The following is a 25,827-nucleotide window of genomic DNA, read 5'->3' on the forward strand; positions in this document are numbered from 1 at the left end:
AATAAAAATCTTTTATTTTTTTCTGAGAGAAAGTTATTTCTTATCTATTATCTATTTATTACTTATTTTACTTTATATTAAGTATTTAATGTATTATATATATATATATATATATATATATATATATATATATATATATATATATATATATATATATATATATATATATATATATATATATATATATATATATTAAAGTTTAGCCTTTAAATTGCACTTTAAGCTGAATACTAGTATCTTGCAAAATACCAAGATAAATATTATTTACTGTCATCATGGCCAAGACAAATAAAATAAGTTATTAGAAATTAATTTTTTAAAACTATCATGTTTAAAATGTTGCCTCTGCACTTGGGAATTATTTTTAAAATAAATAAAATGAACCTAAATGCCACTTTTTACAAGAAATCGCTGATGTTCATATTATGTAGGGAGTGAGTGTGAATGTGACGTTTTAGCTTTAATTAACCCACAAATCATTTTTAGAAGTCTCTGAAACTTCCCCTTTTAGGCTCTGATCCACATTGTGCTATTTTGATGACTGTCGCTTTAAATTCAAATGAGATTGTGCTCTTTTTAAAAGAGGGCGGAGATACATATGTCTATAAGTCTAAAGGACAGATTCAAAACAGGACTAATGTGAAAAGAATTGTCCCAGAAGAGAGCAGTCTTAAGGAGATCATTAGTGCATCTTAAAACTCCACATTTATAATCCTCTTAACTGACATTATTTTCAGCAGGTGAAAACTCTAATGGCAAAAGACTGATTTTCACTCAAGGTTGTTTATGCAAATAATGGAGAATTCGTTACAAATGGGCAGGGCTTTCCCCCTCTAATGACAAATAGGAAGGGAGAATGTCAATCAAAGTGTTTCTACAGACTGTTTTTACAGTATGTACAGAGATTATAATTCCTATAATTAATTCATTTTTATCAGTAGAGGCTCGCTTTATTCACACACTGTTGCCACACAACTGTTTAAACCCCTTATAAAAATAATTTTTCCATAATAGGTCTCCTTTAAAATGTATAAATTATATATATATATATATATATATATATATATATATATATATATATATATATATATATATATATATATATATATATATATTGTCTTCATTAAAAGTGTGGCTACTCAAATAAATGTTCTCACCTGAATACATTGCATAATGGTATAGCATAACATCAATTTCCCAAACTCGCTGCTGGAGGGCCAGTGTCCTGCAGAGTTTAGCTCCAACCCCAAAAGGATATGGTTGAACCAGCTAACCAAGTACATTCTAGGTATGCTACATATCCTGGCAGGTATATTTAGGGCAGTTGGAGCTAAACTCTGCAGGAATACCGGCCTCCCAAGACTGAGCTTAGACACCCCTGACTTAACTGGTACAGCAGGAACAGAACATCGACATTTCCTAAGATTGATGTTGTAACCCAACATTCTGAGTATGATGCATTTTGTTTGGAAATGAAAATCAGGTTGACGTCAATGTCCATCCTAAAATCAATCGAATATCAACGTCTAATGATGTCACAGCGTTGGTCACCTGACATCACAACTAAATCTAATATAATTTTAACATCTTATGATGTCGTGTACCTGCTGGGATGGTAATATTTAAAAACTTTAAACTTTTTTTTTTTTTTTTTACATTCACTGGAGTATTAGGTTATATGTAAACAATATTCATGATTTTTTTTTTAACTGCCCATGATAATAGCACTTTTTTCCATATCACATCATACATGTTGATGTTAAGGTTTAGGAAGTGCATGATTTACCTAAACTTTTTGCTCTGTTGAACGTAACCAACTTTAAAAGAAAAAAAAGATTACATGCAAAACTACTTGAGCAGCCTTTTTTAGACCATCTGTATGAGCTTCTCATAATGTTTGCATCTTCTTTTAAGCTGTACCTGTATACTCATCCATTAGCCTGCATGGATAAAGTGCACATTAAACATTCATTCAGTTCAAATAACATAAAGCTCCCTTGTCCTTTATTTAAGAAAAGTTCATCATTACAGTCCGTACCTTTTGAAAGCTGTCCAAAACTGCAGCAACAGTTTCCAAGCGAGAGTCAAAAGAACAATAATTTAATGCCGTGTATCAAATAAGATTAATATAATGCGTGAATCGAATGCATAGTTCCCTTTATTCATTATTTATTTATTTTATTGCCTATCCTGCCCTGGTGTGCTGTTCATTAAATATTGATGTGCAGCCATTTCAAATGAGCAATAATTAGTTTGTAAATCAGAAAAAAATAATGAAATAATAAAAAGTGGAGTCGAACGATCTCAAGTATCCCATTTTCAGTTAAAGTGAAGAATCAGCAGTCCTCTTCTCCATCCTCCACCAGAGGAATTTCTGGAAAATACAAAACAGATCATTGGTAAGTGTGTCAAAATTTACAATTTAGAAGGGATTGTTCACTAAAGAAATGATAGTTTCCTCACTATTTACTCTTCCACAAGCGGTTATGAGCCTTTATGTGTTTCTATTTTCTCCTAAACCCTAACTAAGTTTGAAGAAAGCTGAAAGCTGACTTGGCGAGGCAGTGGTGCAGTAGGTAGTGCTGTCGCCTCACAGCAAGAAGGTCGCTGGTTTGAACCTCGGCTCAGTTGGCATTTCTGTGTGGAGTTTGCATGTTCTCCCTGCCTCTGCGTGGGTTTCCTCCAGGTGCTCCCGTTTCCCCCACAGTCCAAAGACATGTGGTACAGATAAATTGAGTAGGCTAAATTGTCCGTAGTGTATGAGTGTGTGTGTGAATGTGTGTGTGGATGTTTCCCAGAGATGGGTTGCGGCTGGAAGGGCATCCGCTGCGTAAAAAAAAAAAAAACTTGCTGGATAAGTTGGCGGTTCATTCTGCTGTGGCGACCCCAGATTAATAAAGGGACTAAGCCAACAAGAAAATGAATGAATAAAAGCTGACTTCCAAATACAATGGAAGTTGAGGGTTACAGATTTTCAGCTTTCTTCAAAATTTCTTCCTTCGTGTGCAGCAGAAGAAAATCAAACAGGTTCGGAACAAAGGACTGATGGGAATAACAGCGTCATAAATAAACATTGTTACTTTTTTCAGGTAGGGAGTAATCAAACTAATCACTGTTTCCTCTGTTACAATGCCATTACTGTTACTGACAATAAAATGAGGCCTATCTATCAGTAACACTTTACAATGAGGCTGTATTAGTTAAAGATAATGTATTTACTAATATGAACAGACAACAAACAATACAATTATTACAGTATCTAATGTGTGTTAGTTAATATTAATGAAGTCTATCTATCTATCTATCTATCTATCTATCTATCTATCTATCTATCTATCTATCTATCTAACTTTCTTTCTTTCTTTCTTTCTGTCTATCTCATAATTAACACAATAGCTACTGTATTACCTCTCGTAATTAGTCACTTTTATGATAAACTCAGTTACTAATTAAATTTATGTTTGTGAGTAAGAATAAACAATAACATTTTTTAAATCAACGTGCCCAACAATGATCATGACAGAAGTTTTCATTTTTAAGTTACAGTTTAAGTTACACTCGCTTTGGTGCATTTCTCACAACACGATTTACATTTGCACAACAGTTAATGCATTTCTCAAAACAATTAGTACTGATTAGTACTGTTAGTAGTGTAGTTAGTATTGATGTCAATAAAAGTGTCAGTGTCATCAAGATGAAAAGTCCTGACACCACTGTTTATGAACAAGATAGTCAAATGGCTGTCATGTTTTCATTATGACGGTTTACTCTGTACAGTATTTTCCAATGCAAAAAAAGTCAGATTTTGGTGGCACGTCCTGAAAATGCTTAAGACAGCACTATATACTATTTGCACAGCCATTTGAAAACTACAGTAAAGTTAGACATGACTGCATTTAGTGAGGTATCTGAGTACAAGACACTGAATATGTATGTTACACATTTTTACTGCATTTGCTCTTTACAATTCTAATTTATTCACAACATTGTGCAAAAGAATAAATAAACTCTTATTTACAACAAACATAAACTCCTTTGGGTAGAGCTGTGCACAACTGTACATGATAGTGCAGTACATATTGGAACTGAACCTACAACACGCATAGCTCTGTAAATCATTCGTGAAATTGTTTAATTTAGAAGACATTGTCAGAGAAAAAGATTTCAACATTTTTATAAAATTAGCATGACAGATTTTGATAATTAGTTCAGCATTTCTGCATGTAATGACTCAAGTAATGAAATTAGGAATATTAGTTTTTTATGGAATGACTATTTAGTATTCACAAGTTTAGTTAATATTGACTGATGCATGTCTAAAAGCATTTGCAATTTGTAGGAAGGAATGAGAAACTGCTACTATGACGAGCACAAATCACTAATTGTTTTGAGAAATGCATTAACTGTTGTGGAAAAGTAAATAGTGTTGTGAGAAATGCACCAAAGCCACTCAGAAAACTGTGAGCATGAAATGATAAAGCAGTGTATGTGTATTACCACTAGGTGTCAGCAGCGCACAGTCTTACCGTCTGCAATGTCTATACTGGGGCTCGTGGATGCGGTTTCCTCCATGGAGGTGATGGCATTGGTTTTCTCAGACATGTTGAGTCCACCGGGATGAGATGAAGATGGCTGTAGGCCTTGAAGGCATTCTGATGTGTCTGAGAGGCTGTCGCAGTTCTCGACATCACCGGTGTCCAGCGGCACACTGTTTTGGCTTCCCGTATGTCCGGGATATGAAGGCGGGTTCTGTTCTTCTGAATGCTGAGCGCTCTCCAGACCATCAGGAGGCAGATCGTTTGGGGGTTGACAGTAATTGCCACTTATAGCTTCTTCATAGGAGGGAAGAGGTACGGCGACTCCATCCACAACCAAGATGTTTGGATCCCGACTTTCATCTGGTTCATCGCTGAATGAGGAAAGAAATATATTTTTATTTGTTTGTTTTTACTTATTTAACTGGGATAATGGGGAGTCAAAGTTGAACTGAGTTAGCTACATAGCTACATTTCATCTTCAGAGAATAAATATACAGATTACAAAAACAGCTTTAACTGTGCTAAGGTATATACTTATGTTAATACCTGGTGAATTATTGAATTATTAACTGCTAGAGAAAGAGCAGAATGACTAAAACCAGCAACTTTAAAATTGTTTACCCACTATCACCTCTTGGTAGAGCTCTTGCATTCAAAGACAAAATTGTTAAACTACTAACAATTTTGTTTAACAACGTTTCAAAGTGAAAACAATTACAATAAACGTGGGGTTCTAAGGTTCTAAGTTCTAAGGCAGTGGTTCTCAAACTTTTTTCATCAAGTACCACTTCAGAAAAAAATTGTCTCTCCAAGTGCCACCAAAATGAGCAGTATTGAAATACAGTAGTGTAGTAGGCCCAGTAAAGCAGCTACAGCTTTGCACAGTTAAAAAACGTGGCAGATTACCTCAGAAATATAGGCTATGTCATATATGGCATATTATATACTTCATTTTTGATAAATTTTTAAATGTATGTAGCATGTACATGACATATTTCATTCCTCCGCGTACCACTAGAAGGAAGCCCGTGTACCACTAGTGGTACACGTACTACAGTTTGAGAACCACTGTTCTAAGGTATTTGCTTAGGGTTAACCATGGCATGCTTCAGAGGTTTTCACCACAGTGTCGGCAGATGTCTTCCTGCCAATTATTGAAAAAGTAAGGCAAAATTCGGATGAGAAACACAGGAGAAACCATTTTTGCAGCATAAAAGTATTTTTTATTACACTCAATTTTTTTATTTAAAAAAAATCTGTGAAAATATGAATATGAAATCTTATATTGTTGTGATCACCATCTTCTTCTAAGCTAAAAGATGAAACCATTTTGAAAGATGTAAGAAACACGGTGATAACCAGCCGGGTTTTGAAGAAAACATGACACAGCGGGGTTAGTTGTAACAGGGTGTTACAATTAAGCTACACACTGTTGAACACCAATTAAACTAACAACATATATTTTTTAATTTTAAGTGTAATGTTGAAAACTTTTTAAATAAAAAAAAAAGTTTTTTTATAGAATTTTTTTTTTGATAGACAAAAAATATTTCATTGCTAATACTACAAATAAATGCATTGTATAATAATGGATAATAATATAAATAAATCCAAATGTGTTTATTCAATAAATAAATAAACATACTGTGCTATGTAGAATTAAAAAATGAGCTAAGTACTGAGGAAATAAAGCTACTGTTTAAAGTAAACTTAATTTAAATTAACTGTGTGTATTGTAATCTGCCTTTTAAAGCTTGTGTTACAACTAACCCTCTGTCTGTTACAACTTGACCCGCAGGTGGGGTACATTGTAACGTTTTTACTCCTGGCACTTTTGGCAACACTGCACAGAAAGCATAGGTCCGGCGATCATACTTTCAGTCCTCATTTGTAGGAGAGGCTTGTGTTTTGTTGGTAAAAAAAACAAATTATTTGTCTAACCCCAATACTTTGTTTATTACTTGACCAAAACCAACTTGTGCCCTGGCGTCCGTTCTTCGTACCTTGCTTAAATGATCTAAGATTATTTGGCAGATCCCGGATCTTTTAATCTTGATCACTGATCTCTCGCTAATTTGGTTCTTCAAACGAGTTCGCGGATCAGATTCGAATGTCTGGATAAACTGATCTGAGATCGCTGCATGTGTTGTAAAAGACAGATCTATCGATCCTCGAAATCATGATCAGCAATGCAACGATTGGATGACGGCACAGCAGCGTAATGACATCATCTGATTAATATTCAATTATCCATGTGAGCAAAATTACGTCAAATTAGCAGTAAACGGCTTGTTAAATATGACACGCAATAACCTTCCACATTTGTTGTGAGCTGCAGGCTTTCCACTTTCATGTGTCAAGTGTATTCATCATGTATTTCAATGCAAATCAGTGTATTCAGTTCCACATTTAGAAAAGATTTTCTTTATTATAGTAGCCATTTTGTAATCGGTGTAAAGAATAACTGGTTGTTTACAAAAGTGTTTTCATATTGGTAAAGGCGTCTGCAACTTTTGCGAAGCATCAAATCACCGGCATATTAACTATCAAAACATGTTTATGACTGCTGAAATGATTGCTTTAAAAAAGTCACATATTGTGCATTTCTATTATACACAATTTGTACTAAAGCGATCTAAAAAGTTCATATCAATAAGCTTTCTCTTTGCACCACCAGGTGGCAATCTTTGTAGCCTACTTTTATTTCGAGGGTGCAGATTGCATACGTTTTATTAAAATGAATAACTTAATTTATTTTATTAATGACTATAACTTTATATATATAGTTAAAAAATATGAACCATTTCCCTAACTTTATATAACTACTACTGTAAGAAAATATCAGAATTCGGTACATACTTTCTGTATTATCTTTGCTTGAACTAAGCCAATCTAATCCTGTTTATATGAATTAAACCTGCTCCCGATCAGGTTTGACCTAGCAGAACTGTTGCTATGACAACAACTCTCGGATCAGCTTTGAAGAACGAAACGATCCTGGATCATGTCAAATCGTCAATATCCAAATCCAGCTAACTGAGTAATCCACTTACGAAGAACGGACCCCTGCTCTCCCCCTATATATATATAACAAGTAATACATATATATATACAAGTGTTAACAAGTAACACTTAACAAATTATATATTTATTTATTATATTATATATTATATTTACAGGAGTACATTTTATATTTTTATAGGAGTAAAAGTAAACGGAGTAAAAACGTTACTATGTACCCCACCTACGGGGCAAGTTGTAACAGACAGAAGGTTAGCAGACAGACAGATATATATATTTTTTATATTTTAGTTGTGACTAAAGCATGGCTTTCATATATAATAATAAATTCCAAACATTCACAGGCACTCAAGTAGAGAGCATCAGCCATTCTTGGCTCGTTTTGAGTTCCATAACCGATTAATTATTTACTTGGAGACTCTATCTGACTAGATAGTTGAATCAGGAAAGAGTTAACTTAAAGGGATAGTTCACCCCTAAAAATAAAAAAAATTTCTAACCATTTACTCACAATAAAGTAGTTCTGTAAATGTAGAAGGCCAGCAGCTATTCGCATGTGTAGAATAAACAAAACACTATGGAGGCCAATGTCTACTGCCCTCCAGCATTCTTCAAACTTTCTACGTTTGTGTTCAGTAGGAGACATAGCAAGTTTGGAGCATCCTCTTTGTGAACACCAGACAATGGTTGGCTCGTGAACAGATACAATATGATCAGACAGATTCATTAAATTATTGTTCAGTGGAATTTGTAAACAGTTTACCTGAAAAGAGTAAGAATCAAACACGGCTATTCTAGGTGACAACGTGTCCTGTTTACAATAATGAGAATCAGTTAAAAATTTTAAATATTATGCTTTTAAATATAGTAAATGGACAATTAAGATAATCATAATAATAATAATTAAAATAAAACAAATGTCTTTTCACCCCTGTTCATGTTTATTATGTTGGCTGTACCTTGGACTTTGCTGTGATTTGCATTTGTAGTGAAACATCTTGGCCGTGATGACCAAGAGCAGGGCTAGCAGCACACTAGTGGCCGTACAAGCCACGACTTTCCATGTGGTCAGTAGAGAATCCTGGAAACCAGGCCAGGTTGTTTCTGTAGGAACAAAGCAGTGCTTATTAAGCTGTAGCAGCCCAGATTAACATTGTGTTAGAATTAAAAAATAAATAAATAAATAAATATATATATATATATATATATATATATATATATATATATATATATATATATATATATATATATATATATCTTGTTCTTGATACCTGCAAGTTGCAACTGTCCTTCAAACCACTAGGTTTTACATTTTTTGTTTGCATTAAGAATTAAAATTGATAGAATAATTCTCATTACATATTTCTTATGCTAAAGTGCCATTTTGATCACATTAAAATGGCACATTGTGCTCACTTTGTAGTGTCTTTAAACTAAACTTCTACTACTACTACTGCTACATTGCTTATATTTCTTGTGAATTACACAGTATTTAACTGTAACATGAACTGTATTTTACTGTAGGACAGTTATGTAGTATGTTACTATATTTTAAAGTTAATGTATTTTTACAGTAAATATATAAAATAAATTATAGCAAAAATACTGTATTTACATCTACAGCACCATTTATGTTGCTGTATATGTATACACTGTTGTATGTCTTTACTGTAAAATATATAGTAATTTTTACATTGCAGCTTTAAAATACGGTAACATACTGCATAACTGTCCTACAGTGAATTTCAATTTATATTACATTTCAGTTCACCAGTCACTTACTGTACATCTATTGCAGCAAAAATACCCTATTTAAATTTACAGCACCATTTGTCTTGCTTTACATGTATTAATAGTATTTTTGATGTAATTGATTTACACTAAGTTACTGGCAAACTGCTGCCAACAAAGTTACTGTACATTCAACATATGTAGTTCTATGTACAGTTGAAAGCCAAATTTTTCACCCTTCTGTAAACTTTTCATTATAACAGGACAAGAAACTTTTTCCACAATATTTCCTATAATCATTTACTTTATAGATAAAGTCTTATTTCCTTTAAGTTGGTTTCAAATAAACATTTAAAAAATATAAATAAAAAAAAAAACTTTTAGGGTCAATATTATTAACCCCATTAATGAGCCCTTATTATGGGTTTTTGAAAATGACTAATTAAAGTGAAATATACAAGGTTTAAGGGCCCTATATCATATACCCGGTGCAATATGGCGCAAGGCACGATGCAACTGTTTTTTGCTAGTTTCAGCTTGGCGCAAGTGTCGTTTGATGTTTTGCGCATGGCTGTTTAAACAGTAAATGCTTTTGCGCTCATATGTGCGCCCATAGGCGTTCTGGTCTAAAAAGAAAGGCATTCTGAGGCGCATTGCTGGCGCGTTGCTATTTTGAGAAACTATAATAGATTATTCAATAGACCTGAACAAAGCCGGTCTATTGTCCAGCGCAGAGTTGTGCCTCGCTTACACACTGCTTAATACACAAAAGATGTAGAGCAATACACAAACATCTTTACAAATGAAAAAGAATACAAATATTAAGGATATATATAGGATATAATAAGGATATATATAGGATATAAATATAAAGGATTAAAATGTTACAAAAGATATTATTTTCTAGCCTACATAAATTTAAAAACCACTGCCTTCATGCCTTCTTCATCTCGGGAGGCTTTTTCAGTTCATTCATAACATTTTGCTTTTGTGTAATGTTATTATTATTAGCAGTATTATTTATTAAATGAGTATATACAATTGTTTTATTAAAAACAAGCTTAGATTTGCCCACCTGCAGGTTTTAGACCGTATGGGGCACAGCATGTGTATTTGGATATAACTCAGGTTTTTGAGCACACTTCGTTATTATTGTTCATTTATTCATTTACTGGAAATTAGAACTGAATTTAGAAATAGTTTTGAAACAAATCTTTGCGCTTAATAAACAAGATTAATTATGTATAGACTAATAGATATCTGTGCGTACAAGGTTTCCCTATCCATGAGAGCGAAAGTGAAAGTAGATTATGAGATGCCTTATCTCTCATTCTCGCGCTGCAGATGCTCTGTTTAACTGTTTTCTTACAAGTAAAATGCTAATTTTTTTCCATTTACACTTACTTTACGTCATGTAAATAGCAAATGCGCTTATGGCATGACGCGACTGACTCTTAAAGGGAATGGGAGATGAGACTCTGGTTTATTCTCAAAACACACCTATAACTCATTAAGAAAATAAGCTCAACCCTTTTAGATCATGCGCCATGGCGCAAAGCAGATTTTTCCGTCCTTAAAATTGCAAAAGTGGATTCTGATACGCCCTAAAAGCCCTAAACTGTCCAAATAGAGCCCTAAATCCTAAAAGTGCACTATGTTTACAAATATTGGTTTAAATGAATCGCCGCTGTAATAGAGTGGAGGAACTATGACGTCAATTTGTATGCAAAAACCCGGAAGCGAGTTAGCATTTTAGCACTTCCGGTCCCTCGTCCCAAAGTCAATGGGTTTTTTGAATGGGGTTTCAGTATAGTCGCTTAAATAAGGTCCGTGGCTAACACAAACTCAAGATACTTTCATGTTTTGTTCTATGACATAAAACACATCAGTTACAGCACACTCTTCAACTTTTAAATCGATTATGCTTCTTTAAAAAGACGGTTGCTATCAAGTTGCTAAATGGGACTACAGGCGGTGTCAAGGACATTATACGTCATCGAGCTGATCTGGTCTGGAGCGCAGCTCGCTTGTGTTGGGCGTTTGGATTTGTCTGTTATTTAGGTATTTTCATAAATAGTATTTTATAGTTTGTTGTATTATTCTAATTGAGAATTCAGATTGTGTGTAGATAATTCCTTCACATGTAAAGGCTTTCGAGACAGACTAATTTGTTGATCATTTATTTTAATTAAACGATATTATGAAGATACTGCTCACCAGTGCAGCAGCCCGTTTCTTTCCTGCTCCTAGTAATGCAAACGTGTGAATAAATGTGTAAAAATACATGCATGTTAACTGTCATTTTAACATGATCAAGTGATATCTCGTCTTTTTTTCTTCACCTGACATTTAACTGCAATATTTACACTCCTCCATAAAACGTATAACAGATGTGACTGTATGGGCTGCTTTTCACTGTACTTCGTGACAAAAAAGGAATATTGAATCTTGCTCTGTGTCCATGATGATGGAACTTGCAGGCATTTGATAGACTTTTCTCCTCACGCCTCATTTCTGTCATCTGTTAAGGTAAGCAGGCTGTGTGCACGAGCGATACACTTATTTAAATATGTCTCATAATAACACTATATAGGCACATTTATACACATATTTAAAACGTTTAGATCAACCGCAAAGCAAAACAGATGTATTTCCCACGTAAAAACGATCCAAAAGGCACAAAGGTCTATGTGTGTTTGCGTATTTATTAGTTTATAATATATAGCGTGGATTATAATATAATAAACAGAGAGATTAACTCTTTGTCATGGACATTATTTCTAAAAATAAGCTTGATAAGTCGTCTGTAGCAGGGTGGGGCTGACGTCACTGACGAGCGCCCGAGGGCTCTGTAGTCCGTTTATAGCCTAATGTTAGCTTTTCAAGTCTTGCGTTTGCATTTAAGATCTAAAAGAGCTCAAAGTTGTATTTTCGTGTGACAATTATCTGGCTGAACAAAACGTGTAAGTGTAATGAACCGTGTTTGAACACAGAGCTTATTATTCGCAATCTTCGAAAACCCTATGGGAAAATCCTATAGGGATTTTCACGAGGGAACCAGTTTTATGCTAGCAGCCGATTAGCCTACAAAGTGACGTCATAGTTCCTCCACTCTATGAGTCTTTATGTCGGCCTGACATCGATTCAGAATTCAAACCCCACCCATTTGTTGCACGCTTAAACCCAGGAAAATGGAGACCCTCATGGATTAGTTTTTTCCTCCTTTTCAAAAGTGTAAGTAACTTAAGTGCGATTAAAATGGTTGCCTCGTTGTTTTCTCTAGCTTGCAAATTATGTATTTAATTGTGTTTTGTTACTTGTCCTTTATCAGGTTAACTCTTTATATTCTCATATCTCATCTAAAAGCATGTTAAAAAAGTGACACGTGATGCTTTGTTTATGGATTTAAATTAGTTTATAAACTTACAATCACCTGCTGTTTGTCGTTACTATGGCCACCGTCAGCTGTTCCTACACAAGTTTCAAAATAGCTCAGCTTTTGCCACTGTGTGGATGAATGCTGAATGTGTGTCATGGTTAAGAATAGAGCAATATGCTGGTGTTTAACTGCACTGCTTTAACGCACTTCTGCATTGGGCTCACACATACACTCTGCACTCTGACTGCCTCAAAATTGTTGATAAGCGTGCTGGGAATTTCTCTCTGTCTTGCGCTTAACACAGTCAACCAATCACAACAGACTAAACAAATCATATGGTAGTTGCTGAGATATTTAGGTAAAAATAAATGTATATTATAAGACAATGAAAGTGTTTTTTGACCTTGCATACATATCAGCCTGTTGTTAGAGACCCCCAAAACCAAAATATGAACATTTTTAATGAATAATAGGGGATCTTTAATGTTGCATTTTGAAACTGCTTAATTAAAAACATCAGGGACTTGTGTACACAATAAAAAACTGAACGATAACAATGTTTTAAGGGATGCAAGGAAAATGAAAAGTCTTGGCTGGAGCACAGTATATATATATATACACACACACATATATATATATATACATAGCCAATCGAAAAAAATATATATATATATGTATATATATATTTCATAGATATGTATATATATATATATATATATATATATATATATATATATATATATATATCTATATATATATATCTATATATATATATATATGTGTGTGTGTGTGTGTGTGTATATATATATATATATATATATATATATATATATATATATATATATGTGTGTGTGTGTGTGTGTGTGTGTGTGTGTGTGTATATATATATATATATATATATATATATATATATATATATATATATATATATATTTTTTTTTTTTTTTTTTCGATTGGCTACAGAACAAACCACAGTTGTCTAATGACTTGTCTAATTAACCTAATTAATCAAGATAAGCCTTTAAACAGCATATAGTCTCTTGCAAAATGACTAGTAAAATATTAAGTAATGTCATCATAGCAAAGATAAAAGAAAGAGATAGGAGGGCTAAAACGTTACTACATAATAGCCAAAGACACTTAAGATGAAGTTTTCTCGTAATTTTGAGACTGATTTACCATCTTTGACGCAGTAGAGCTGCATTTGTGGAAACCACTGGCCATACTGGCAGGTGATGTACTTGTAGTCATTCGCTAGAGAGTAGCCAGGATAACAGTAGTACTCCACGACCGTCCCGTGAATGTATCGGTCACATGGATGAGGGTGGCACGTGTAATCTCCATGTTCTATCATTGGCGGTAAAGAGCATGCTGTAAAACATCAAAGACACAGGAAAAGCCAGTCATTCTGATTACGCATTTCCTTTTCCTGAGTCACACACCACACTGAATGTGTTCTTTTTTTTGTTTCCGAACATTCCGAACATTCCAACATGACATTTTGACTGGTTTTGAATGTTTACATTAGGGATGTTTTAGTTGTCTTTCATTAGTGTGTCAGATTATAAGATTTTTACTCTTAAATTCTTGTCATGTCATGGACAATCATCACTACCCATCATTAGCAATATGCATTATGTCATCAAGAAGACAGAACTGCTGGAAACAATTGTGTAAGAAACGATGGCAGCCGTCTGGAAAACATCATTAAAACGGAAGTGTTGTTGCCACAGGTCTACCTTTCGTTCAGTGCACATACAGTTGAAAGTGAAATAAACATCCTGGTTTTTCTGCCATGGTGAAGCATTCTAGATGTGGCGCCAGTTGATGAAATGAAATAATTCATTCTTGAATTGATTGTTTCAATACTGGAATGAGATTTAGTTGCAATCCAAAATTGTTTTATTAGGTCATTACGTCAATTACTGTTAATAAAGTATGTTTTATATAGTCCAAATATGGGTAGTATGAATGGAATTTAAATGTACTACATCTGTCATGTTGTTGTTTTTAAATTATATACTAGCGTCAGTTGCATCTCTTCATTTTTATTGATAAATCCTCTGCTTTGGGTTTCCTGCTCTGTTGCAATTAGGGTTTTTTTTTTCTTTTCTTTGTAACTTCTGTTTTTGCTTTATAAACTCCAAGACATTTTAATATATTATGTTGCAGGCTTATTTACTGATCTTACATAATTGAGAAAGCCCACATAATGTTATCTGACTTAAAGTTATCATTATTTAAGCTTCTGGTTTCTATTAATCTCCTTCTAGGGCTTTAATGTAGAGCTGCACAATTAATCGTTAAAAGATCGCGATCTCGATTCGAACCCCTAGACGATCTTAATCCAGCATTTCTACGATTCTGCCAATCATATTTTCAAGTTCAGGAGAGAAGAAGCACGAGTCTTTTCATTGTTTCAGATATTGCTCAGCGACATGGACACCTTCAAATGATATTGAATGAGTCTCATACTGTATTTATAAGGTATAATTCACCTTAAAATGTCATTTTAGTTTACATATAAATATGTTTTCGCAGCCGGGAAATCACATGGGACGTGAGCTGTTATCACTTAATAATAGACGCGCGTGCGTCTACTTTAGTGAACAGAACCTGCATTTGTTGCAAGTAACAGGTAATACAGTTGTAAATAATATTCAGTTTGTGGCACAGAGTGATCGTTTGGGAGCAACGCGCAAAGTATGAACAGCACTTAGCAGTCAAAATGAAACCGAAAGTGTGCACTTCATTTAAATGATCATATCGCATTTTAGAGTTATGATTACAAGCATGTGATGTTTTTTTCTTTCATAGCGAACCCACTGTTGTGCATGAAAATAAATGTTTACAATGTTAGTTTAACTACTCTAGCCTATAGATATTGTTGAATATAATCTCATAATGGCAAATGTCTGATTCACTTTACCAGTGAATAAATGTGTCTAATATGACAGATTGCGAGATATCTCAAACATAATAATACAACATCAGAATTATTATAAGTAGAATATAATTATTTAAAGAAACCAGTAGACCTACACATAATATTATTATCGATGTTGTGCCATATATATCTACAGAATCGTGAGAAAATCGTGATCTTTATTTTAAGCAAAGAAATCGCGATTCTCATTTTAGCCAGAATCGTGCAGCTCTACTTTAATGCTACAATTGCCAAAATTGGCAGATAGCTGGGAAATAGGCTGTAGATTTATTCTGTATCTTTTCCAACTGGTCCAACTTTTGGTTGTACAAAAAGTGACATGGAAAACTCTGAAAAATCACATTGACTTGACATTAAAAGCCCTATCATACACCCGGTGCAATACGGCGCGAGACATATTTGCCCTGATGTGCTGTTATTTTCAGACCAGCACAACCTTAATTTTCTAGTTTTGTGCCACGTTGTCATTCATTCATTTGTGTTCTTTTCGGCTTAGTCCCTTTATTAATCCAGGGTCTCCCGTTTGCATGTTCCCCCTGCATTCGCGTGGGTTTCCTCCGGGTGCTCCGGTTTCCCCCACTGTCCAAAGACATGCAGTACATGCAGTGGGTAGGCTAAATTGTCCGTAGTGTATGAGTGTGTGTGTGTGTGGATGTTTCCCAGAGATGGGTTGCAGCTGGAAGGGTGTCCGCTACGTAAAAACGTGCTGGATAAGTTGGCGGTTCCCTTAATAAAGGGACTAAGCCAACAAGAAAATTAATGAATGTCTCTATTGGCATTATTAGTGTAAGTACAGCTATTAGAACTTAATTGTCTCAAGGCTTACAGACAGTCCTATTCAGTTTTGTTGATTTTAGTCGTTTTTATACATTTTCATTTTTATATATTTATGTATCATCATAAATGCATTTTGCTTGTAGACCAAGTAGTTCAACAGTTTACTGTCGTTTGTTAATCCTAGTCGTCTCCCAAGGCAAATGAATGGAAAGTTCTAAAACAATTATGGATAAGACATCTACCTTAAAGAATAAGGTGAATAGTTTTTTTCATTCACACATTTATTTATTCTCCTTTGGCTTAGTCCCTAACTATTTCAGTACCACAATCCAGCATTGGGAAATACTCATACACTCTTATTTACACACACATTCATACACTATGGTCAAATTAGTTTATTCAATTCACCTACAGAGCACGTCTTTAGAATGTGGGGGAAACTGGAGCACCTGGACTCAAACCAGCCACCTTCTTTCTGAGAGAAGACAGTGCTAACCACTGAGTCACCATGCCACATATATTTCTTTCAAGACTTTCTAAATACTTTCTATTTACCCTCAACATCAAGGCACCGGGGTGGCGTATCTGACCAGATGAGGTTATACATGCATTCCAGAAGTTCAGGTCCCTCCAATTTGTATCCAGGAAAGCACTGATAGTGGACAACAGTTCCAACAGGCACAGAGAACTTAGTTTCCGAGATGTTCATGTAGCTGTGTGGCGGTATTAGCGGTCGCAGGCAGCCTGAGGAGACACAAAACCCTTTACAGATATAAAATCTTAACTGGCTTTCATGACTGTGTTGCTGAATAATTGAACCATATTCGGTTACAGGCTAGATTTGTTTTGAATAACTTCCAGAAAAATGATGTGCGTCAAACCTTGACAGGTTGGCTGATTATCCCATGTCCCATCCGCCTGACAGACTGATTCCATAGTTTCTGTGTCAGGATATCGGATCTGAAATCCCTCATGACAGCTAATAATGAGGCTGTCACCAGGCCTGTATGTCCTATTTGTGACATCAGCGTCCTCGATGAATGGAGGAAGACAATCTTTGAAGGACAGAATAGCTTAGTAAGTGCTGCAACATTTTTATACACCTTTACAGATGAAGATGTACAATTATTAAAAGGGTTAGTTCACCTAAATATGAAAAGTCTGTTATTAATTACTCACCCTCATGCTATTCCAAACTCCTGAGACCTTTGTTCATCTTCAGAAACACAAATTAAGATATTTTAGATTAAATCTGAGAGCTCCCTCATCCTCTATAGTGAGCAATGGTCAATAAACAAAAACAAACTTAAAACATTGTCAAAACATGTCATGTGACTTCAGTGGTTTAACTGGAATCATACAAACTCCAAGAACACTTTTGTGCTCCGAATAAAATGTAAACAGTGATTGTTCACTCTTCATTTGCTACGTTTCCATCCACCTATTTTAAGCGCAGTTTGGATATGCGCATAAAAAATCATTGATGGAAACGCCAAGGTGCGCATACATGAAAACTTGCATAAAAAACATACGCATAACTGAGTAGGGTAAACTTTGTATTCGATTAGAAAAGATGCGCATAAACTATGATGAAAACACTTACCAAACAAATTTCAGTATGCGCATTAAAAAAGGTCATATGACTTTGTTATAAGAGGTCATGTGATGATAAAAATGTGTGCGAATGGACAAACCAGCAGGCTGAGCACATTATAAAAGCACATTGTAAAACATCTGAAATGTTGTTTTGGTCATTCTAAAACACCTTAACCGTTTCAGTATTAGTGTTATTATATTAGCGATGACCTCCAGAATCAAGAGCATCTGTGCACCACGTCTCACACCTTCAAACACCACAGCGCATTCATTGCGTGTCAGAATTGCATTCTGAGAGGCAAGTCATTTATTAAATGAAGAAAAGATTCACGCAGCTTCTCCGACCACAGCAAATTTCGTTATTGACCTTGATACTTGGTGCCAGTAAATCAGGAAGTGACTATTTTGTTTGATTTGACTCGTTGGATGTAAACGCTGCATTATTTGCACATATTTAATGCGATAATCCAGTTTTGTGCATAAAATAGCTTGCATCTTTGGATGGAAACAAAGCTAGTGTTGGATAAAGTTACATTTAAGAGTAATTTATTATAATCTTGAATCATTCATTCATTCATTTTCTTTTTGGCTTAGTCCCTTTATTAATCTGGGGTCTCCACAGTGGAATTAACCGCCATAATCCCTTTAAAAACAAAAAGTCCCTTTAAGCAGGGGCGGAGCGTCCATAGAGGCGACCAAGACGACCGCCTGGGGTGGCGTCTGCGACACCTTCCTTAACATCCGCGTCCTCAGTTATGTCCGCGAAACCTCCCTCAGCTCCTGCCTCCTCAGTTATATCCGCACCTTGGAGAGGACGGCGTCCGCGACACCTCCCTCAACACCCGCGCCCTCAGTTGTCTGCTCAGTTATATCCGCACAGAATAGAGAGGACGGCGTCCGCGACACCTCCCTCAACACCCGCGCCCTCAGTTATGTCTGCGGCCTCTCAGGCAGTATGCTCACTCATTATGTTTGAATGGGGAAACATCAAATTCGTCAAAACTGTTTGCCAAGCTTACGATTGCATAAAAAATTTTTAATCACCAATAAAATTAAGCAACAACTTTCTCATAGGTTTCGTTTCTAAACATTTGAATCAAACAAAATCAGTATTTTTTCAGGTTGCCCAAAAATAATGCGCATGTGCATTCGAAAAAAACGAGATCACGACACCAATCTCATTTGTGGCCAATCTACACTTTATCATACTCTGGATAATGATTCGTCTGATCGCTCTGGTCTTCTGAAGTAATCCACAACTTGGTCTTGATGGTGAATCTCCTCCAGAAATGACAGAGATTCTTTTTTTTTTTTACAAGTTTGTGGGCGTTTAAGTAGTTGCTGCTGTCATGTGATGTGCGTTTGTCAGGACAGACTATACCTTGTGTTCGTTTTATACAGATTACAAAACCAGAAAACTTTAGTTTTCAAGTGCACGTGGTTCATTTAAAATGAAAGATTTCAAGGTTTATGTGGATATATTTCTTATGTCTGTAAAACAAGTATTCGCCGAGATTCCAGTGTGTTTGTTGACCACAAAAAACTTCATATAAGCACTTGTCTGGTCTGAGCTTCTCCCCCGGAGTATCATCAGTCTATAGTGATCGATGATTGGCTCCTGTACTACTAGGCGGGACTTCATTCGCTATATTGACCGTTACAGTTTTCTCCATTCAAAACTCTACCAGTGACATGTCTTGTGTATTCTATAGTCTTTGCCTAAATCCCAGATAATAGAAATCCTGGGTCATCTGTAATCACGTTTCACACTGCTCATTCTATACCTGGGGTTAACGATTAATCCTGTATATTCATTAACAAATATTTCACACTGTACATTCCTAAAACCCAGGTTAACATTCTTATTTGCCTATTTGCAGTGTCACTGTCACTGATTGGACAAAAACCATTTTCATAGTCTTTCTCCTTCTTATCAGTTATAAACAAATATCGCTACCTAGGTCTTTAGCTAAGCCTCATAAGATTTGCAAAGACAAGAACACGAAAGTATCTCAGCATCTCCTTTTATTTCTTTTTTTTCACCAACTGCTGATTATGATTTGTGTTTCTTGCTACTGTTGTCACATGACTCACACTCCCCAGTTTCCGATTGGCTGTGTGTTGCCAAGCATCCTGCAGCAACAAACAAGCACTGCTTCGTTTCACACTAAACAAATAGCTCCCTATGCAGGAATAAAAACACAAATGCAGTGCTAAGCCTGCTCTGGAGAAGGGTTTATAATCCAACGCAATCTCACGGCAATTCGTAACTTTTTGATTTAGTGGCTAATTTGTATGAATTCATACAATCTAATTTGTACAATTTACAAATTGCCCATCACCCAATGACGGTTGGGTTTAGGGGCAGGGTTAGGTGCCACGCCTCCTTTTTAAAATCGTATAATTTCGTACAACTCAACTCAAACGAATTAGCTACTTAACTGACAAAACGTTAAATTTTCTCGTGAAATCAGGCTGTATAATCCTGGGAAAATGCTAACATCCCTGGGCAAAGTGTTTAAGTGTAAAGTGCTAAGACCACTGTCAAATTACAAGTGTGAAACACGTCTTTACCCAGGGTTAAGAGAAAACATTGGGGAACAAATTCATTTACAGTATATAGAGCTTCATATGATTAGCTATTAAACCACTGAAGTCAATGTTTTGACTGTGCTTTTGGTTTCTTTTCTGCACTTTGAATGTATTCTGGACCATCTATGGAGGGTAAGAGAGCTCTCGATTTTAATCTAAAATAACCTAATTTGTCTTTAGATGAATGAAGGTCTCAGGGGATTGGAATGACATGACGGTGGGTGAGTAATTAATAATAGAATTGTCATTTTTGGGTGAGCTCATCCTTTAATATCGAGTAGGTCTTACCTTCTGAAAGGCACACTGGTTTAAGGCTTGGTTTCCAGCCTAACGATCCATTATAGAAGCGCGTGCAGATAATCTTGGCTGGCCCCTTTAAACTAAAACCATCTGCACAAGAGAACCTGGCCACTGAGTTTTCAAAAAACTTCCCGATGCTTGGAGTTCTGATGCCATGCTCTGGAAAACCAGGATCCTTGCAGATCTGCTCCTCTGAAAAGTGCAAAAGGACCAACCAAAATTATACATTTCAAGCAAAGACAATGTATTATGACTTGTGCCAATATCAGAGTTGAATCAGCATTAAACTTTAGTATATTGTTATATATTCATATATGCGTCAAAGACAAGGTGTAACGTTTTGGTGTCTGCCATCAAATGAAGTGTACAAATGTGATTGTATATATAGAAAAATTATTAGTATAATAATATAATTAAATATTAAAGTAAAACTAAAAGTATTTATGTTAGGGCTGCACAATATATCTATTGAGCATCGAATCTGTTATAATAACCAGCGATCTAGCGGCTGCAGGTAACCATGCAGTTTGCTAAAAAACTACAAATCCGCTGGTATATGGACTACAAGTTCCATCAGGCACCTAGCACACAACTGTTCCTGCTTCATTTTGATTACAGGCATATACACACAGCCGGAGGATCATTACAAACTGTAAACAGGAACTTTAAAAACAACACACACACACACACACATCTTTGCTGATTCTTGTTTAGCAGTATTGTGAACATTACGACACGTTTTCCTTGTCGTGTTAGACCCTTGCCTTGTTTTATTTTTTAATCCTGTCTGCTGCCTGCCATCCGCCTGTTTACTGACCATGGCTCTGGATTTTCTGTATACATCTTTTTACCCGTGTTGATTGTTGCTTGCCTGAACATTCTTGTTAAAAAAAAAAAACTGCATTTGGATCCGCAACTCTGTTGTCAGCGTCACTTCACATGACAGATATCAATGTGTGTGTTTGCAATAGTCACATTGCAAGATATGCAACGTTGAGTTGGGATTATAGATGACCAGAAACCACAGGTTAAGACACATGAGATTTGTGGAGACGCTGCAGTATTTAAGCAAAATAGAGTGAAAGTTATTTATCTACATGTGTTTTTTTAAGGCCTGTGACTATATGAGCATTTTAAGAGAGCATAAAGTAGTTTAATAAAAGATTCATTTTATTAAACAATTTATATGATGAAGACAAATATTCAATTTCTGTAACTAAACACTGTTCGACTATCCGCAAAAAAACGCAAATCACTGTTTGTTTAACTTTAATATTTGCTTCATTGTGTTTATTTATGACTTTATTTTATTTATTATATTTTATGTTCATAAAAAGTCACTTAAAATACTTTTATATTTCACTCCCCTATAAAATCATCCCAGTCAATCTTAGGTCTTTGCAAAAATTTGTCATTTAAATCATCTGGTGAAATGATATCTCAGTATATTAAATTAAATGTATATACAGTTTATATGTATATATCTAAAGATTTTTTAGATACATTTCCTAAACTATGTTTAACAGAGCAAGAAAACATTTTCACAGTATGTCTGGTAATATATATATATATTTTTTTTTTCTGGAGATTATTTGTTTTATTTCAGCTAGAATAAAAAAAGTTTACAATGTTTTAAATCCATTTTAAGGTCAAAATTATAAGCCACTTTAAGCTATTTTTTTCAATAGTCTACAGAACAAACCACTGTTAACCTAATTAATGTAGCTATGCTGTTAAATATCACTTTAAGCTGTGTAGAAGTGTCTTGACAAATACCTAGTAAAATATTATTTACTGTCATCATGGCAAAAACAAAATTAATCAGATATTAGAACTGAGTTATTAAAACTATTATGTTTATGTGTTGAATGTGTTGAAAAAAAAAATCTCTCCGTTAAACAGAAATTGGGGAACAAAATAAACAGGGGGGCTAATAATTCTGACTTCAACTGTATATCACAAATAAGGTGATATCGCAGAGGAAAATATCACAATGTCAAACTTTCCAATATCGTGCAGCGCTGATTTATATAATAATTTATATTGATAAAACACTAAAACTATTATAAAACACTCATCTACAAATTATTTGTAAAGTTTATGTAGAAAACAAACTGGAAATATTGTTATAGAACTTTAAACATTTTAGCTATACTTATTTGGCACTTTCAAGCTTTAAAACATTTTATGTTTAGTGTAAAAAACTAATTTAAAAAAAAACAGAAGGGTCTTTAAGATCTGTTTAGTGTAGTAAAATCCATAAAATGGGTTACAAAGTTCTGTATAAATATGTATTCTTTTTTTTTTTTTTTACCCTGCATTGCATTGTGTTTTGGGGATTAATGTACAGTAAACCTCTATATTCAACAAAAAATTATCAGTACTTTTTTTAGACAGTGTGGTGATTGTTTATTCAATTTATACCAGTTTAGTCAATTGTCATGCGTTAAATGTGTAAATGTATAATTATGTTAGCCTACTAGTTTTACAATCTTTTATATAGTATACAGGGGGTTGTCACGTTTTTATTTTAAGGTATCCTTGTTACAGTGTTAGGGTTATTTGCATGTATGTATGCATAATCAATTGCAATTAATACAGTAACATTTGTAAAAAGGACACCTTAGAGTAAAGTGTTGCTCAGGAGGAGCTTGGGAGCTTATGATAGTGATGACACGCGCACTAATTTATGCAGGGTGAAACTACAACTCATTTCTGTTATGACACTCTCCAACATCACTCTATTAACACATCCTTTTACTTCTACACTTTTCTGCTGAGATTTTTATTCCACTCGGCGTTACATAAATGTCACCTTCATAAAATGTTATTACAGTATCACCAGTTTAGGGCCGGTATGATGCTGTCGGGAGTTTTACGAGAATGTTTGTTTCTTGTTTTGAATATCTGCTTTGTCATGACCAAAGGTTATTCAATATGCAGAATAAACAGAAAAAGCAGCTTCGTCATGGCATTTAATGACCACTATTATAAGGCAAAACTAACAGATTATTACCATCTAAATGGGAATGATAAGCAAAGGGTCGTTCGCTAATTTAAGTATAAGCATCCATATCATGTTCAAAAATATCCTCATCATCATGTTCATAAATGATCTCTCTTATATCTCCAACGCAGATTTCTTACCTACTGTGTTAACCGGGAAGGCGGTGACCAGTAAAGGAGGGCGGAGGAGGATGATGGAGAGAATAATCTGCCCGCAGACAGGATGTCCAAACGCAGATTTCTTGCCTCCTTTATCAGCATGATGAAACATCTTTCACTGAATAAAATTCATCGGGTCACAATGCTCTGAAATGACGATGACAACGACAAAACAAGCTAGGTGAAGCGTGAAAATATGAAATCTATTGGGATTGCATCACGGATTTTCAGCCCTGCGGAATCTCCTCGCCGACGCGCAGTACATGATGACCAGTAAATCCCCATATCAATTGGTAAATACCAGAATAGTCTTTTCGGGTACGCGCGCATCGCATATCCGCCACGCATTATTATGCATTATTCAATTGTCTTCGGCAGATCAGGAGGAGGCTCGTGAAACATAACGATGCCGTGTTAATATACGATGATCAGGATGGTGATGTAAAATGCGTCATATGCGTCACTGCTCTACCTTACTCAGTTGAAATCTAGTCTAATGACGCGGTACTGCCGATTTAAAAATAGTTGTTCTTCGCACATTATTATTAATTTATTATTGTCACCTACCACTGATGCCGTACATGGAAATTCAGTTGCACCGGACTTTCTCCTTCAGTGGGCTGTCGAGGTGGTCAATTATTTAATAACTACTAGTTTAATAACACTTCTTCAGCTGTTGTCCGCGCTTCACTAGGTTATCGAAAGCAAAATAAGCCCGCCTGTTGTGGTGTAAGTAGGTTATCTCGTGATGAGTAGATGAATTATAATACAGGTCAAAGTACCTGTGTGGAGTATTATGAGTAACAGAAACAACTGGCAAAGGTGTAGCTGCCAAAAGGAAGCACAGAAAAAAAAACACCGGGAACAGGCTTCATTTAAGTGAGCTATTAATATTTGTTCAAATAAGAGAGCAGTTGTCTACTTTTGTGCACTTTTCAGACGTAAATAAGACTCAAATGAAAATTCTATCATTTGCTCAGCCCCTTGTTTGTTTTTTTTTTTTTTTTTTTTCAGTTGAACACAAAGAAGATATTTTGAAGAATGATGGAGAGCATTGGTGTTTGGCTTTTTTTGTTTCTGTGTGGAATTTGCATGTTCTTCCTGTATTTGTGAAGCACAAAGACATGCAGTATATGTGAATTGAATAAGCTAAATTGGCCGTTGTGAATGTGTGTGAATGAGTGGGTATGGATGTTTCCCATTACTGGGCTGCGGTTGGAAGGGCATCCTCTGCATAAAACATGTATAAGTTGGCGGTTTATTCGCTGTGGCGACCCCTGATAAATAAAGGGACTAAGCTGTAAAGAATATGAATGGATGTGGATGGTTGTCAGTTTCCAACATTTTTCAAAATGCCTTCTGTTGTGTTCAACAAAGAACCACACTAGGGTAGTTTTTAACTTTTTGGGAACTTTCTTTTTAATTGACTTAATAACAGAAATGATTTCTTATATATATATATATATATATATATATATATATATATATATATATATATATATATATATATATAATTTTTTTTATTATTTATTTATTTTTTATTTTTATTTTATTTATTTATTTTTTTGATAAAGATATGTTGGATGTAAAATATAAAGTAGTAAGCATTATTTGATTTGTTGTGTTTACTCTTTTTATTTTATGGCGGCACGGTAGCTCAGAAATTAGCACTGTTGCTTCGTAGCAAGAAGGCCGCTGGTTTGAGTCCCGGCTGGACCAGTTGACATTTCTGTGTGGAGTTTGCTTGTTCTCCTAGTATTCAAGTGGGTTTCCTCCAGGCG

General features: G+C 34.9%; 1 protein-coding gene across 6 annotated transcripts; it reads right to left on the minus strand.

The window, feature by feature from the left end:
- Nucleotides 1-1,971: 1,971 nt before the first annotated feature.
- On the minus strand, nucleotides 1,972-24,976 carry susd4 (sushi domain containing 4). 6 transcript variants are annotated; one of them, XM_087289224.1, is made up of 9 exons: nucleotides 24,614-24,956; nucleotides 24,029-24,193; nucleotides 20,870-21,073; nucleotides 17,275-17,448; nucleotides 16,949-17,137; nucleotides 13,849-14,040; nucleotides 8,519-8,663; nucleotides 4,527-4,909; nucleotides 1,972-2,374 (listed from the first exon to the last, which is right to left on the minus strand). In XM_087289224.1, exons 2-9 carry the CDS (start codon nucleotides 24,156-24,158, stop codon nucleotides 2,337-2,339), a joined length of 1,455 nt encoding a protein of 484 aa, XP_087145350.1. In that variant the 5' UTR covers nucleotides 24,159-24,193; nucleotides 24,614-24,956; the 3' UTR covers nucleotides 1,972-2,336. The 6 variants fall into 6 exon arrangements, 4 of the variants coding, with proteins under 4 accessions (XP_087145350.1, XP_087145351.1, XP_087145352.1 ...); XM_087289225.1 differs by having other exon boundaries at nucleotides 24,029-24,164; nucleotides 24,614-24,861; XR_015512659.1 differs by lacking the exon at nucleotides 24,614-24,956 and having other exon boundaries at nucleotides 1,972-3,574; nucleotides 4,451-4,909; nucleotides 24,029-24,442.
- Between the last annotated feature and the right edge of the window lie 851 nt (nucleotides 24,977-25,827).

This window comes from Danio rerio, chromosome 17 (genome assembly GCF_052040795.2).
Source record: "Danio rerio strain M-AB ecotype USA chromosome 17, GRCz13ab, whole genome shotgun sequence".
NCBI lineage: Eukaryota > Metazoa > Chordata > Actinopteri > Cypriniformes > Danionidae > Danio > Danio rerio.